Below are 16,253 nucleotides of genomic sequence, written 5' to 3' on the forward strand. Positions count from 1 at the left end.
AGCAACAGTGCTCGTTATTCATCACATTTTGTTTTTGTCGATAGGAGGACACTGTATTTCCTCTGAATATACTTTCGGCTTTATATGCGACTTTGCACGCCCGCTTATTCTGTTATGCTGACGGCGACCGTTGTCATCAGGCCGCCGCCTCATTCTCAGCTTCTTCGTCACCAGAGAGCGCAGAAAAGCGTTTTCACAAACAAGTCACGTGATTTGAGCCCCTGTATCCGCAGCGTTCAACATTTGAGAGCTGGGCACGCTAACCTGTACGCTACCGCCTTCCCCCACCACCTTCAAATTATCGGCCTTCCAACTTCTCGTTTTCGTCACTGGCGCAGGCAGAATGGACGCAGAAACGAAAAAAAAAATTAAGCTTGCTTCAGCCGCTAGGTAACACATGACTAATTGGCGAGGCTACTCTCATCGGAGCGCAAGTGCACTCACGGCTGCGTGCACGTCATCGCCTCAGCTTTATTGTAAATTTTCTTTCACTGAGTCTGTCCAGTTAAAACTGAAGCGCTGGGAAAAATGAGACATACCATTGTATTAAGGTGCAATCCTTTAGTGGCTCATGAGTGTCCGAGCGCAGTCAATGATGGCTGCAGGAAAGCGGTCATCACCGGCGAGGGGAGCAAGTAGGGGAGGCGCCTTCACAGTAGCGCTGTGCGAGTGGGTGCGTGGGAGAGCGCGGACTTGCGGGGGGGGGGGGGAACGGTGCGCGCACATCAGCGACAAACCTTGCAGTGACATAGCTGTAATTGCATAGCTATTGCAGTCATACAGCTGTGACGACGTCCGTTCGCAGAACAGTTCAGACTACAGCAACAGAGGCAGTCGTAGATAGGTTTTTGCCTATCGCAGTTTAGCTCAGCAAAGTGCCTATAGATCCTATCTTGGATTTTATTGGACAGGGTGCACACTTTCATGCAAAAATACACTTGATATTGGCCAGGCTGTCGACGCCATGATTCTGCTCCTTGCCCTCCCTCTAAACCATTGCAGTCCATTCTGTGCTTCTCGAGACTATTTGTTCGGATTGGCGTAGGCTTATACGGACTGCTGCCGACCACCTCACGAGGTACTCAGAAACAATCGGTATGCCAGCTGCAATCCTTCGTGAGGTTTCCTACTTTCTATTTCAAAGCGTTAACTTGTCTAACGGTGCTCCCTGCAAACTCCTGAGTGATCGAGGCCACGTGTTCCAATCCAATGTACGTCAAGAACTTCTCATTTATTACCGTGTTGTTCTGTGTTGTTCACTGACGTACCTTATTACATTACCCGCATACTAACGGCTTCACAGAGCGCGTCAACTGGACTCTAGGCAATAAGGCTTCGATGTATGTAGTTTCTAACAAGACAAACTGGGATCTCATTCTTACCGTTGCCACGTACACTTGCTACACCGCACAACAAGAAACGACAGGCTCTCCCCCTTCTTTTTAATCTGTGTCCAAGAACCTATCTTTCCAATTGATCCCGTCATTTAATAGCGTCCCGAATCATAAAAAGTCGCGCCAATTTCTGGAGCCGCCTGATCAGAAGAATGTCACCAACTTGCCCGCATGCTTACTGAACAAGAGAAGACGCAGCAGAAACTTCGCCTTGACGATGGGCGGCCATAATACGGGTCTTTCTGACGACTATGCCAGCTTTCTCATCAAAGCGAGTTTCGATATGTCATGGCCCCCAACGGGTTCTAAATCAATCGTCGACGGTAAGTTATCTCATCCAACATGTTACGCGTACTGACCTGCTACACGGAGTTCTGGAAACTGTGCGCACTGATCGCCTCAAGCCTGACTACGGACTGAGTGTCCCGACGACGCCTTAAATTACCTGTGCCTCTTCATGTTGAGACAAGGGCATAGATGTAGTGAAGATGCGCGCTCAGCGAAGAAGTGGGAAGTTCCGACATAGCGTCGCCAACACAACGCAAAAGGCGCGAAGTAGAGACTGTTCTTGACGAAGTCTGGGCTGTCGCGTCGCCCAGCTTGGCTTGTTCCGCCTACTATATGTTTTGTGAACCTTTAAAATGCATTGCAAGCGCACATTTACGTCTAGGTATATTTACCACAGTGATGAAGAAACACGAAAGCGGTGAGGTCAACGGCCAAGCAGAGCGAGCGCGAGTACGAAGAACCGTCTTTCACGTAATATGCTGGTGTCCGCACTTGGCACTACAATATATATATATATATATATATATATATATATATATATATATATATATATATATATATATATTATATTGTGTGTGCGTGTGTGTAAGCACACATATTGTTGTGATCCACCGCTGGAGGACGTGGTTTGGCCATGGACGTCCCTATGAGGGTCGCTTACCTGCACCACAGGGGCTCTTATAACATGCTAGCGGGCCTGCGCTACACCGGGGCGTCTGCTACGCTCGCTAAGTGGTCAAATTTACTCGTCCGTGTCTATTGCAAAGAGTTGCTTGGAGGCGACGAGATCAGGACGGCATGTAAAAGGAAATGCGAACCGCGTTAGTTTGACATATTTGCACAACTGCCTCCAGATATTTAAGAACACTCCATGTGGAGCTCTGTAAATGCCGAAGCTTACGATGTGCATGAGCTCAAATGTCAGCACACACACTACACCAAACGTGTCCGCTTTTAAAGCAGTTATTTTCCCTTTTAGCAACACGAGGGAATGAGGTGACTGTTTCTCGGCAATCTTTATGGTGGAACTGTTCGAAAAATCTCGCCCATGGAAGCCCCAATTTGCTGCACTCCGCCTGTGATGTCCGACTTTCGAACCAGCCTATGAATCAACTGCAAGGAAAACTGGAAATAGGAGTCACGCTGCTTGCGCGGAAGTCGTCCACATTGGCTCATTGGTTTCCGCCATGTTCAGCTTGTCAGGGTTATTAAACTGGCCTTTACCATCATCACCGATTGGGCGGATCGGGCGGTGGTCGTATTCCCGACTTTGTCTGCCTGTTACGGTAGTCGATCAGCCCCTTCGCAATCACGCCGGCATTTCTGAAGGAGCTACCGCGCTTGAAGCAGCCAGGGAATGTTCACTGCCGTTTTCGTACACCACAATACATACTTACATATGTAAAGTTTACGTACATGGGCTCATGCATAGATGCACATGCCCAGTGGTACTGCGTGTGTGCGTCTCCGAAAAGGGCCTGGGGATTAGCGAGCGCAAAGCGCCTCTCTATACGCTGCAAGATTGAGCGACGTAGAATTCTCGTTGATGCTGGCCGTACCAATCATAGTGTGCATTGTGTTTCGTGTCGTCTGCTGGCCTCTACGTACGCACAAACGCTCCGGTGGCACGCATATCCCCTTAACATGCTTTGTTGTGCCCTAGCCGGGATTCATATTTTGACGATTGCAGAAACATTTGGCCCCATGCTGTAGTATGTATGCTGCAATAAGATCAGTGATTCGAGTTATTACTGTTTTGCTGCAGGCTTTAATGTTCAAGCACATCAAGAAAAGAATTTTGCGTGGTTTATAACAATATAACTATTAACAATATAACAAATATATAACAACTAACAATATAACAATATAACGTGGTTTATAACAATATAACTCGACGCGAGACATCAATGCTACGCTTTTAGCAGTCGCTTGCCACGATGTACTGATCTTACCGCGATCTTTACGATTCCGAGAAATATAAACTAGGTGTCATGAGCATCACTCATCACTCAGAAAGAGAACAAACAAACAAGCACCCATATTCTACTGTGGGATTGACTTGACATTAGGCGTATAAATGCATGACTTTCACGCTGCCGTGACGCAACCAGCCTTCATTATGTATGATTTCTCCTTTGAATATGCGGTTCTGATACCACATCAGAAAAAGCATTCAGCCTCGCAAGTAAATCATGCCAATATGGTGCATGATTGTGTGGATCAATAGAAAAACATAAATATTGTTTTACACAAGAAACATGCGTGCCATGACAATGACTAGGCGTATGATACAACTCTGAGTTGCCGGCCGCTTTAATTCACCCTTTAATCTGATGCTAATAAATTGTACCAGCCATTATATGATTGAGTGACGGAAACAAGAATAGTTTTGTTAATTAATCTTTCTCAAATTATTGTCGTCCAGATGACTGTACAAAGAGAACTTTGTACCCATATCCTACGTTGTCGCTGTTACTTTGACAAAAATAACAGCATTTGAGGTAACAAGGCGGTAATGCTAACACTGTCGCTCACTGTGATGTATCGTGTTTAAGTAGCCGAGCACACAAAAAAGCAGCGAGAAATTTATTTGAATTGAAGCATATCTACCACATAAGCACACTGATGTACTTAAGCGGTGGGGATGGCAGGGTAAAAAATGTGAAGCGCAGCCTGGGTTCTGTAGTGACAGTCCCCTGTTGAGGGACAGTTTGAGCTTGTTTTACATATATGATACACATTCTGCGTGCACAAGTGAGACACTTGAGGCCAATAGAAGTAGAAGGAGGCAAAAAACTTTATTCAGGTCATGTGTAAGATGCTCCCATCTGCCCGGCTAGTCCCATGTTGGGACCGGGAGGTCAAGCCTATTAGCCCTATCACGGGCGTACTCGACAGCCAGGACTTGAGGGATATGATCGTTTGGTTTATTCATTCCTCAAAACTGATTCCAAGAAATACCAGGGACGAGCAACCCCTACTCTGAGAGCATATGTTCAAGCTTGCATATCTTCTTTTTGCATGCTTTGCATCTATTACTCATGTTTGCAATGTCATACCATTCCCTCATTTGTGCAAGTGAATAATAGAACTATACTTGTTTTTCCCAAGTGTAGCTACTTGTGCTCTGTTTATCTTATAGTGAGGTGCTGCAAAGTCCCCCCATCACATGTAATGTAATGTAATGTAAAGACTGTGTGGACGTGAAATGGTTTTTAAGACGCAGAAAAAAATGGGGAACATCAGGAAGTCGTCGATTAACTGAGTGATGGTAAATGTACATATATGAGGCGCGACGATAGAACCTGAATCGAGCGAGTTTACATAGCAAGCGACTGTTCGGTGGACGATTCGACTCGCTGACCTGTTCAATCAGAGTGTTTCATTATGAGTCGCTGTATTGATGAAAGACGAGGGTATTGGCCGTACATAAAGGCAAGGCACCTATCGAGCGGGCTATCGAGCCTGACTTTAAGATGAAGACTGATGCTGATAGCTGAAGCCTCAAGTTTACCGAAGCGTTCGCGTTATCAACTTAATCATGAACAGCCGCCTGTCTTCATGCTGTTTGCCGGACCATGGCTTTTCCAGTGATTCCATCTAATTATCCCTCGCCTGCGCTGACTCCAAATTGTGCCTAAAAACTTTCTAATTTGATCACTCCACCCAATTCTCTGACGCCCTTACCTGTGCTTTCATTCACTTGACACATTCTGCAACGCTAACGGACCACCGGCTACCGACCATTCGCCATTACATGGCCTGGCCAGCTTCATTCTTTCCATGTAATGCCAGATGGAATGTGGGTCACCCGATATGGACTCTGATCCTGAGAATCTCTATTTCGAGAAAAATTCCATAGTGACTATTATAACTCGCTGGCAACCACACCGGCGCTGTGCCCTGGTAGCGTCCAGACCTTTGATAAAGTTGGTATCTGTTCCGTTTCGACCAAATCAAAGGCCTCTTGTCTAAGACTAAAGTAGAGAGGGTAGTCTCAGATTAGTTGTTCGAGGTGCGGTTGGAGGAGTTGAAGTACCCGTACGCGTATTTTCCAAGCCAGCAGGGCTTTCATTGCTGCGAAAACGCAGGAGGAATTGTATGCGGAGGCTTTGATTGTCTCTAGGGGCGTGCATTACTGTTGGTTGCGAAAGTGACAACGCGAAATGAATGCATCGTGAACGCCGTGCTCTATTACGACAGCGGTGGAGCAAGAGCTGCGTTTTGCTTTCCGGTGCTGACTTGAGCGTTAAACGCACACACGCTATCAGTGCACTAAGATTCCTGGTGGGCTGCTGCATGGCGGTTTTGTGTGAGCACTGAACGCCAAGCTAACGTTATTGAATATTTCACTGGGCTCTGACTACCGCCGGCGCTTTCTCGACAGTGTCATCTCTTGCACCATCGAAGTGCGACTCCTGCAGCAGTGCTCATCACTATGATGTAAGACCCAGCAGGAGTTGTCTTCGGTGCTGCGTCGCGCCAGCTTGTCCCTCCCGTTTATTGTTAGGAAACAATTCAAAGAGCTTGACCGCAACCTGAAACTCCGCTATCGTTGTCAATCATTCTCCGTTCTGACGAATTGCCATCAGTAATGATTGTTAGGATAGAATTTATTGCGTATGTGGGTAGTCCTGATAGACCACATATTGTTATTTACCGTCTATGCGTACGATTGTTTAGACGCACTTTGTATTATCTCGGGAAGCTAGGCCGAAGCTGTCCTAACGTGTTGCTAACGCTGAGTCAAGTTTTCCTAACGCGCGTCATAACGTTGCTTAGGTCGATGGTTGTTAGTCAAAAATGTTCAACGTGCAAATATATTTTGACGCTACAATTGATATCAATACAACCGGAACTTGCAGATTCTGCGTGGCTGCGGACACGGCTGCTTCGAGTGCGGTTGCCCTCCTCCAAAATGCTTTCTCAGGTCCTCAGAGACTTAAAAGTATTGACCTGCTCTTTGGGCCGAGGGGCGACTCACCCTGGCTCGTCGGTGGCCATTGTGGAGGTCACCTGACCAATCTATCGGTGACGGACTGCACTGGACAGACGCTGCTGCACCCCGACTTTGCCTGGTGTCTGGGAGCCTATCTGCCTCTGACGCGAAGCCTGAAGACACTCACCATCGCAGTGGCAACGTTTCAGGAGTCGGCGAAATACGTCATACAAGGGCTTGCCTTGAATGGCAGCATTGAGGAGCTATTCATGAATAGTATGTACTTTGCACGTTTAAAGTGGTAGCTTGCCAAAGCGCCAACTATTTTAAAGCTTTATTTATCAAAGGCCCAAGCTTCTTTCATGTTTGTCAGCCTAGCACTGACTAAATTATAAAGTGTCGCTATTAACAAGAGGCCATCACTTCTTGTAGGAGCGATGTCTGTAGTCTTTATTTTTGATGTCAAGCGTAGTACGAGTGGCTGCAATGAGTCAATCAAGCAATGTAATTAACAAATCACTGTAATGAACAAATCAGACAGCGAATAGAAATGAACTTACCCAATGAGATTTTATTTTAGCTATGCTAGCTTACGAACTCAACATGGGCCCGCAGCGCTCATTTGTTTTTGGTTACCTAACACATGTAAGTTAGAGACTGCGGTGCATTTATCGTTTTATCTTCTCAATCATTCTCCCTTCTGGCGAATTACCATCACTAATTAATGTTAGGATCGAACTTATTGCGTATGTGGGTAGTCCTGATAGACCACACATTGTTAATTACCGTCTATGCGTACGATTATTTATCTTTCTTTAGAGTCAGTGAATTCGTTCTTTCTGCTACACATGTGGCCGGGCTTGTATTGACAGGTTACTAATCCTTACATACGACCTGCATTGTTTACAGACCAGGCTGCGCAACATGTCAAGAGAGCTCATTATTTAGCCATGTTCTTTGTGGGTTCCCTGAAGTAGACTTCATAAGCATCACTTTTAATGCTGGCGTCAGCCTTCGGAAGAGTACATGCCGGCGCCCGCCTGAAATTCTAGGCGAAGCATTCAGCTAACTTTACTAATTACAATATTCAAAATAGCGATCAGCGAAGGGGCCGCCTAGACCTGGTTCTTCACAGGCCACGTTGGCCACAATAGCTGGTGCCGTGCAAGTAATGGTATCTATACGGGAAGTCTTGCCAGAAAGAATATATGTAGCAGTAGTTAGCTATGCGCGCTACGAGTTTAAGTGCAGTTGAACGAACGATAAATAATATAGGACACTGCGACGGACATACATTACATGGACAGCAGTAGCGTAGCTCAACACGCTTTGTTTGCTGGACGCGAGATGGTGCTGTCAAGCAGGGGAAACCACGCTCCAGAATGCGTTGCTTTCGGTGTTTCGCGCGACATGTGACAGTAAACAAATAAGTTTGGTGTGTTGAAAAGGAAAAGGGCAGAATACTTATAAAAGGGGTAGACACGTTGTCACGACTGACTATAACTTAACAAAATGAAATCAATTTGTTTATAAACCTGACATCATTGACCCCAGTGCACAAGTAACGAAATACGTAACAATGTGATACATCCCCCAGAAGATAGAGATGCTTCTTATTGACAGAAAGTTGGATAGATTGGCCTGAGTGAAGTGCATCCAGCCTGTTGCTCTACGCTGGGTAAGGGCGGTTTGGATGAATGATAGATATAGCATGTGAAGAGAAAGGAGGGTGGTGGTATTGGGAACACGATGATGAGGAATTGAGAATTAAACTGGTTGTCTGCTAACATTTGTGGCAGATATGCGCAGAACCATTGGTAAAGTTACGACCTTAAACACTTGCTTCTTCGTTCGTGTTTTCGTCTCCGAAGGATGCTCAAGTGCTTTCGCATACTGCTTGTCACCAAAGTCTTGCCTCCTATATATTAACAACACAATCACCTTTCGTTGGAAGAGAAATGGTCAAGGAATAGTGTAGGTAATCCACAGCACACGTGGCTTGAGCGCATTTCAATATTTCCTGGTGACATGCTCACAAACAACAAACATATTTGTATGCAACATTTTGTTCTCGTTTGAATCCTTTAACTTGGTTGCTACTACTTACTCCCTACGCCTAGCACGAGAAGAAAAGGAAGTATGTGTGGCATCTTTATCTAGCGCAGGCACTTTCCTCTACACTTTTTTTCGAGTTCCTTCCTGTCAAGAAGACTATTTCGTCTGTGAAAGGGGAAAGTGGTTGCACGCGGCCGGCGGTCTTCGCTGCATAAAACTGAGATATGAAAGGACCCTCGACATCATGAGTACCCCTCCTGGGCATTCACCTATGTAGATACTTGCGGTGCATCAAATTGCCCTTCGACTCTACAACATTGCCCACATTCGTAAATACAGGACATGCGAACGCAATATATATGAACAGCGCAACCTGCGAGTGTTGTGGTGGAAATCATTAGCTGTGAAGCAGCGAGCTACCTAAATGTCCAAATCGTGCCGTCATCATGAGACTACGTCAAAGGACTGCCGCGAAGCACGAGACAAAATGCTTATTTTGCGATGGATGGCGAGCGATTACTCCGCTCATGGAAACATGTAAAACCAATGTTTCAATGGGCAACTGCGTTAATTGGACAAGCCCGGCGTAGACATTGTGAGGACGCTTCTGAAGAATCATCCTCGCCGTAAAGCATCAGTGTCAAGTGTTTTATAATATCGGCTACTATTTACCACAGAAAGAGCACACACACTTTGAATACCTTGCTTTTGCCATCAAAATATGTCGTGACCTACTCAAGCTCCTGGACCACTCCAACGTCCACCGCCAACTTTGTGGTAGCACAGCAATGAAAACACGTTGGACAGATCACTTTCGTCTTTCCACTATAAACGAAGGTAGTCCCTATTTTATCAAAGGTACAACCTATCGCAGCTGCTTAACTCATGTGTTAGCGCTAAGTTCCTTGCTACTCATCGTGGGCGGATATGCTAATATAGAAATGCACAAAAGCACCCCATTGTGACTTACATGCAACTAAAATGCTTACTCCTTTTTCGCAACGTCCCCTTCATTCAACCGATTTCACCGAATTCAAAGAATTTCTGGCGAGCACTCTTCGGACCTTATACATGGCATCTAAGGTGGAAATGGCTGTTACATCAACTGCCCAAGAGACAACGAACTTTGTCTACAGATGAACTATTATGATCCCTGTTGATAGCGTTTATGAAGGTGTTCATGTAATTTATCGCCATACAGGGACAAAATTAAATATAAACATCGTAAGACCTAGACATGAGTTACGATGTTAGACGCCACACTGGCGGCCACGTAGACAGGCTAATCAAAGTGCTACGGACATAAAACTGCGCTGTACTGGACTCGCAATGTCCTCTGCGGAAAAATAGAAGTGTTGTACGCAGATCGCTTTTTCCATAAGAAAAAAGTATCTTCGAATGGTGGGTCTTCTACAATGCGGGAATAACGTTGAGGTCACTCAAGATAATTGTCACCTCCTGTTTTAGGTCTCTGCTCTTCCACTGCCGTAACAAAGCGGCATCAATACATTACTCTATAGCGATGAAATTCAGGATGCATGCACACGAAGATATCCTCTCTTCATCAAGTAATCATCTGTTCCTGCTCCCGATCGCACATAATACGCTGCGTTGTAGAATCTCGGAGAAGATACGTGCATGCTTCTCCTATCTGCATTCAGTGCATAATGGGCATCTGAATTGTGCATGACGATATGAAATGCATATAAACCCAAACAGGTTCCACCGAAATTATTTATCTTAGACGTTATTTACCTTCACAAGATGCGTCACTAAAACTGTGGAGACAATTGACTGAACGGGATGAGAGTGCCTTATAGAAAGGTGTGCTCTCCAAGCGGTTATAAAATTTGAATAGGCAGATCCTATATATACACAATGATGTGGTGTCGTCCATGGAACAGGAGCTGCCACATCACCGCCTGTCAGGCGCTCTATCTTGAAAACAAGGTTGACCCACGATAAAATTGTACACGAGGCTATCCTGGATGCTTTAGATGAGCTAGGCATTGGGGGCGCATGTGCACTATGATCACTAGCTATCTTAGCGATGGCATGTGTTTAATGATGATGGCTGATAAAGATCATGCATCACGAAATGGGTCCAGCCGTTCCTTGGTGTTGGCGTATTCAGCCCCATGCTCACCGAACCAAACGTAACTCAGCTTGCAGAAGTGTTTGTGCTCACTATCAAAATTACTTTTCTATGTAGATTGCAGCTGCGGTGGGATCCTGCAGTCTCACACCCATGAGTGCGCGCGGTAGTACAAGGAGCTATTTCTACTAAAGCTACGTACCTACTCCTTCGCGTTTTGTAAGTGGCAATTGCAAAATTTGCTGCCATTGCTCTCACTCACAACGCAATGAGCAGTCATCAGATTACCCTAGACGGTACCCTGATAGCATAGGTCGCCCACAAAATATTTCTTGGTGTGATCATGGACCATGACCTTTCTGGGGCCAGATACCTAACGATGTTGAAGAAAGACCTACCAGCTTCTAATATTTGTAGAAGGAACCAAGTCGGGCCCGCTTGGATGATCCCTACTACACGTTTGCCAGGCGCTATGTGGAAGTTACCTGCGCTATACCACGTCTTTACTTATGGACACGCGACATTTCTGCCTACTACGTCCCTGAACAACTTCTGTGCAGAATTCGGTACTTCACCCTCTAGTAATGTAACTGGAAATGGGGCGCTGCAGTCGAAAATTGACACTACGAACGTTTCAGCGCACTTGTGGATTTCATAATTTGTGTCTGAAATAATAATAAATTCTACTTTTCCTGGCGAGCCTGTGATACCCATGCTTTTGCTAAACGGTGTACTTCCGAAAGTTTTCAAGGACCCGTCTTGGCGTGCCACGGTCCACCTCAAGTATATTTAGCAAAATTTCGGGAGCAGGCATTTGTCCTATCAATATTATTACGTAGGAAGCCGCAGACGAAAAGCTATATGCAAGTATCATTTCAATGAAATACGCCGCTCTTGGCCAACACACAACAGCCCGCGCTAGTCTCTAATCGTCGCCGTCGTCTTCACCCTGCTCGCGTCTTTGTCATCGCAAATACTGTTCCGTAGCACTACCACCGGTGCCAAAGGCGCCATCCTGCAGCAACTAAACGCCGGGCTCCAAAACACTGTAGTAGGCCTTGAGCCTACTGACGTGCACAACATCACTAGATTCCAGAGTAGAGGACGAGGCCTAACGCACAGGAGCAATTTCGTACGTCACAGGCATCATCTGGTGCAGCACGTGGTAGGGCCCTTTGTATCGCGAAAGAAGCTTCTCTGAAAGTCCGACTTGATGAGAGGGCGACCACAGGAGCACGAGCGCACCAGGCGAAAACTGTACGTCACGGTGGAGGGCGTTGTACTGACGCTGCTGAGTGGTTTGCGAGGCTGTCAGTCGAGTACGGGCAAGCTAGCGTGCATGGTCAGCGAAGGCGATGGCGTCACGCGCATTCTCGCTTGTTGAGATCGCAGCAGGAGGAAGTTCCGTGTCAAGGGGTAATGTCGGTTCGCGACCGGACAGAAGATAAAACGGAGAAAATTCGGCGGTGTCATGCCGGGAAGAATTATATGCAAATGTGACGTAAGGAAGGGCAATCACCCAGTCGTGGTGGTCCTTGGAAGCGTACTTGGACAGCATATCGGTAAGAGTACCGTTTAACCGCTCTGTGAGGTCATTGGGTCGAGCATGGTATGAGGTAGTCATCTTCTGTTGAACAGAGCAGGAACGCACAATGTCGGCGATAACTTTCGAGACGAAGTTACGACCGCGGTCAGTAAGCAGTTGTCGCGGGGCGCCATGAAGCAAGATAATGTCACGCAAAAGAAAGTCCGCGATGTCAGTGGCGTAACTGGTAGGGAGAGCCCACGTCATAGCGTATCGCGTGGCATTACCCGTTGCGACAGCTACCCATTCATTCCCAGAGGATGGCGTGGGAAAGGGACCGAGGTGGTCTAATCAAACACGAAAGAGTGGTTCCACAGGGACGCTGATGGACTGGAGATGACCGGCAGGTAGCACCTGAGGTGTTTGCCGACGCTGGCAGGGATCACAGGCAGCAACATTGCCTAGGACGAAGTAATCGAGACCAGGCCAATAGAAGCGGCGGTGACGCGCTCCTCCGTTCGGGTTACCCCATGATGTCCTGCAGTGGCTGTGTCATGCATCTAAAAGAGCACAGTCTGTCGTAGATGTTTTGGCACGACAAGAAGGTCAGATCCGTCAGGGAGGAAGTTCCTTCGGTACAGAATGCCGCCATGGAGGATATATCGGCGAACCGATGCGTCGGTAGGTGTAGAGCGCAGACGCTCGATGAGTGCTCGCAGCGATGGGTCTCAGTACTGCTCATCGGCGATGTTAGCGAAGGCAGACACAGAGAAAATGCTGTTGGCAGTACTACTGTCGGCTTCATCAGGCTCGTCGACCGGGTAGCGAGACAGGCGGTCAGCGTCCTTGTGTAGTCGGGCAGATTTATAGGTGAGAGATTATGAATATTCTTGGAGGCGTATGGCCCAGCGACCAAGCCTTCCTGTAGGAGCTTTCAGTGAGCGCGTGATGGTCCGTGACAACGGAAAAGGGTCGGCCATATAAGTATGGGCTGAACTTCGCAGCCGCCCAAACTATGGCCAGACACTCACGCTCAGTGATGGAATAGTTGCGCTCCGCAGGCGTTAGGAGCCTGCTGGCGTAAGCGATAACACGGTCGGGGCCGCGCTGGCGTTGTGCCAGTGCTGCGCCAATTCCGTGACCGATGGCATCAGTACGGACTTTGGTAGGCGCAGAAGGATCGAAATTGGCCAGAACGGGATACTTTGTGAGAAGGTCGATTAGAAGCGAGAATGCAGAGGTCTCGTTATCCCCCCACTGGAAAAGGGCGTCTTTTTTCGGAAGCTCGGGTAATGGTCGTGCTATGGCCGCGAAATTTTTCCCGGAACGGCGGAAGTACGAACAAAGGGCGATGAAGCTGCGCATATCCTTGACACACTTTGAACAGGGAAGTGCGCAACAGCATGGATTTTGCCTGGGTCCGGTTGCACTCCGTTCGCGTCAACGAGATGCCCAATGACGGTAATCTGGCGACGGCCGAATTGACACTTCGACGCATTGAGTTGCAGACAGGCTTGACGAAAAACGTGCAAGACTGCTCAGAGGTGCTCGAGGTGCGTAGCGACCGTTAGGGCGTGGCACAAGTAGCACAGGCGCGTGGACCATTTGAAACCGTGAAGAAGGGAGTCCATCATGCGTTAAAAAGTGGCAGGAGTATTACATAAACTGAATGACATCACTTTGAATTTATAGAGTCCGTCGGGTGTTACAAAATAAGTCTGCTCGCGGTCGAGATCCTCCACGGCAATCTGCCAGTAGCCGGAGCGAAGGTCAATAGAGGAGAAGTAGCGAGCACCTTGGAGGCAGTCAAGGGCTTTATCAGTACGAGATAGGGGATAGACATCCTTTTTGGTAACGCTGTTAAGGTGCCGATAATCCGCGCAAAAGCACCATCAGCCATCCTTATTTTTTATCAGTACATGTGACGCCCATGGACTACATGACGGTTGACTAACGTTCTCAGCCAGCATTTTGTGAACTTCGGCGTGAATAACTTGCCGCTCAGCCGGTGACACACGATACGGGTGGCGATGAATAGGAGGGGCATCGCCGGTATTAATGCGATGTTTAACGGCTGTAGTTTGGGCCAAAGGGCGATCGTGCTTCGAAAACAACGTGGTAGAGCTCACGAGCGTGCTTGGACGACATGTCGGGCACAATCATTTTCTGTAAGTCGGCAATGATACAAGTTGCCGACTGTGATGATAAAGAAGGATCGGCTGAATCCTCTACAGCAATAGTTGCTACTGAGTGATCCTCGAATGAGCAAAGCTGGGCCAGCCACATCCCACGTGGCGGCACTTGTGCCGTCACGCCAAAATTGAACACTGGCAGGCAGGCACAATTCGCCATAATAGATAAAACTGTATGAGGTACTGTGATCTCGTGTGTATGGACGACGGCTTACATAGGAGGCGTGATGTAGTGACCGTCGGGGACTGGTGGGGATGACACGAAGCCAACGTAAGTCAGTGCCGAAGGTGTCAAGCGAGCGAAGTCGACGGAACTGAGGCGACTGGGATGTGGTTCAGCGGGATCTTGAACAACCAGGTCAAGGCGGAGAGTATTGGCGGAACAATCAATGAGAGGAGAATGTGGGAGAGGAAATCTAAGCCGATGATGATGTCATGGGGACAGTGGGCGATGACTGTGATTAGCACGATAGTGGAGCGATCGGCGAAGGAGACGTGGGCGGCACACATACCAATTACGGGGGCGGTTCCGCCATCAGCGACAGGGACAACAGGCGTCGTGGTGGGCGGGATTATTTTCCTCAGCCGGTTACGAAGGTAAGTGCTCATTACCGACAAATGCGCCCCAGCGTCTACAAGAGCAGATACAGAAACACCGTCGACTTGCACGTCAAGAAGGTTCAGATGACTGGACAACGTCTGTAGAGGATTTGGTGGCGTAGGGAGCAATGCAGCGTCACCTCGAAGCGCTGCGTCGTCTAGTTTTCCGGCTGGGAGCAGCGTCCGAAGAGAGTCGGCGAATAGGAGAGACGGGGCTGGGAGGAGCGAGATTGGCGTCGTTGTGGCGAAGGCGAACGAGAATGGGGGTGGTTCGGTGCAGGATAATCAGTGGCAGCAATATCGGAGCACGTGACATAGGGACGAGAAGGGCCACGTGGGGGGCGAGAGTAGGCAGTTTAAGTAGACTGGGTCGGGGAAGACTAGCGACTGCGACAGGGCCGAGAAATGTGCCCGATTCGATGGCATTGAAAACAAATGGGCTTGTCAACAGTGCGCAATTCAGATGGGTTGCGGAAACGTGGTGGGTAAAAAAATGCGGGACGGGGCGGAATCAAAGAAGCCCGGTGGGTATCAGGACGATTGGCCGTGCAGATGGTGTGAAGAGACATGTTCGCGAACTCGTGGTGGACAACTACCTGGATCAGGGAAACCTTGACTGCAAGTGCGTTGGAGGGGCAGGAGTCGAAGGCAGCCGCATAGGCGGCCTCGATCTCATGGCGGACGATCCTGGTAACATTATCAGTGTTGGTGAGACGAGGAGCGTCGGCACAGGAAGATATTGCTGGGGTCTTGGGCAGACGGGCAAACTGCTGGTCGATACATCGGCTTTTAGTGAGTTCCAGGCGGCGGCACTCTTCTATAACTGCATCCACCATCGCCACGTGTCTCAAAACGAGCAAGTTAAAGGCTTCATCGGCAATGCCTTTGAGGACGTCGGAAACCTTTTCTGACTGAGGCATGTGTACGTCAACTTTGCGATACAGAGCCAAGACGTCCAGAATGTACGTGACGTAGGGCGCTGTTGACGTCTGCACACTGCCGAAAAGCGCCTTCTGCGTGGCAAGATGGTGACCGTAGGGGTTGCCGAACAAGTCTCGGAGCTTTTGCTTAAGCGAATCCAAACTGGTGAGCTCATATTCGTGCGTCCGAAACCAAACTCGAGGTGTGCCACCGAGGTAAAAGACTACGTTGGCGAGCATGATAG

The 16,253-nt window shown here is 48.0% G+C and overlaps 1 protein-coding gene across 4 annotated transcripts in view; it reads left to right on the forward strand.

Annotated features, from left to right (window-relative positions):
* The window catches only part of LOC135905312 (uncharacterized), a 112,207-nt gene that overhangs the window by 69,726 nt on the left and 26,228 nt on the right, over nt 1-16,253 (forward strand). For all 4 annotated transcript variants that reach the window (XM_065436335.2, XM_065436336.2, XM_065436338.2 and 1 more), the window contains one exon: nt 6,548-6,897. In XM_065436335.2, the coding sequence (XP_065292407.1) occupies nt 6,548-6,897 (350 nt within the window). The remainder of the gene's footprint in view (nt 1-6,547; nt 6,898-16,253) is intronic.

This window comes from Dermacentor albipictus, chromosome 3 (genome assembly GCF_038994185.2).
Source record: "Dermacentor albipictus isolate Rhodes 1998 colony chromosome 3, USDA_Dalb.pri_finalv2, whole genome shotgun sequence".
Taxonomy (NCBI): domain Eukaryota; kingdom Metazoa; phylum Arthropoda; class Arachnida; order Ixodida; family Ixodidae; genus Dermacentor; species Dermacentor albipictus.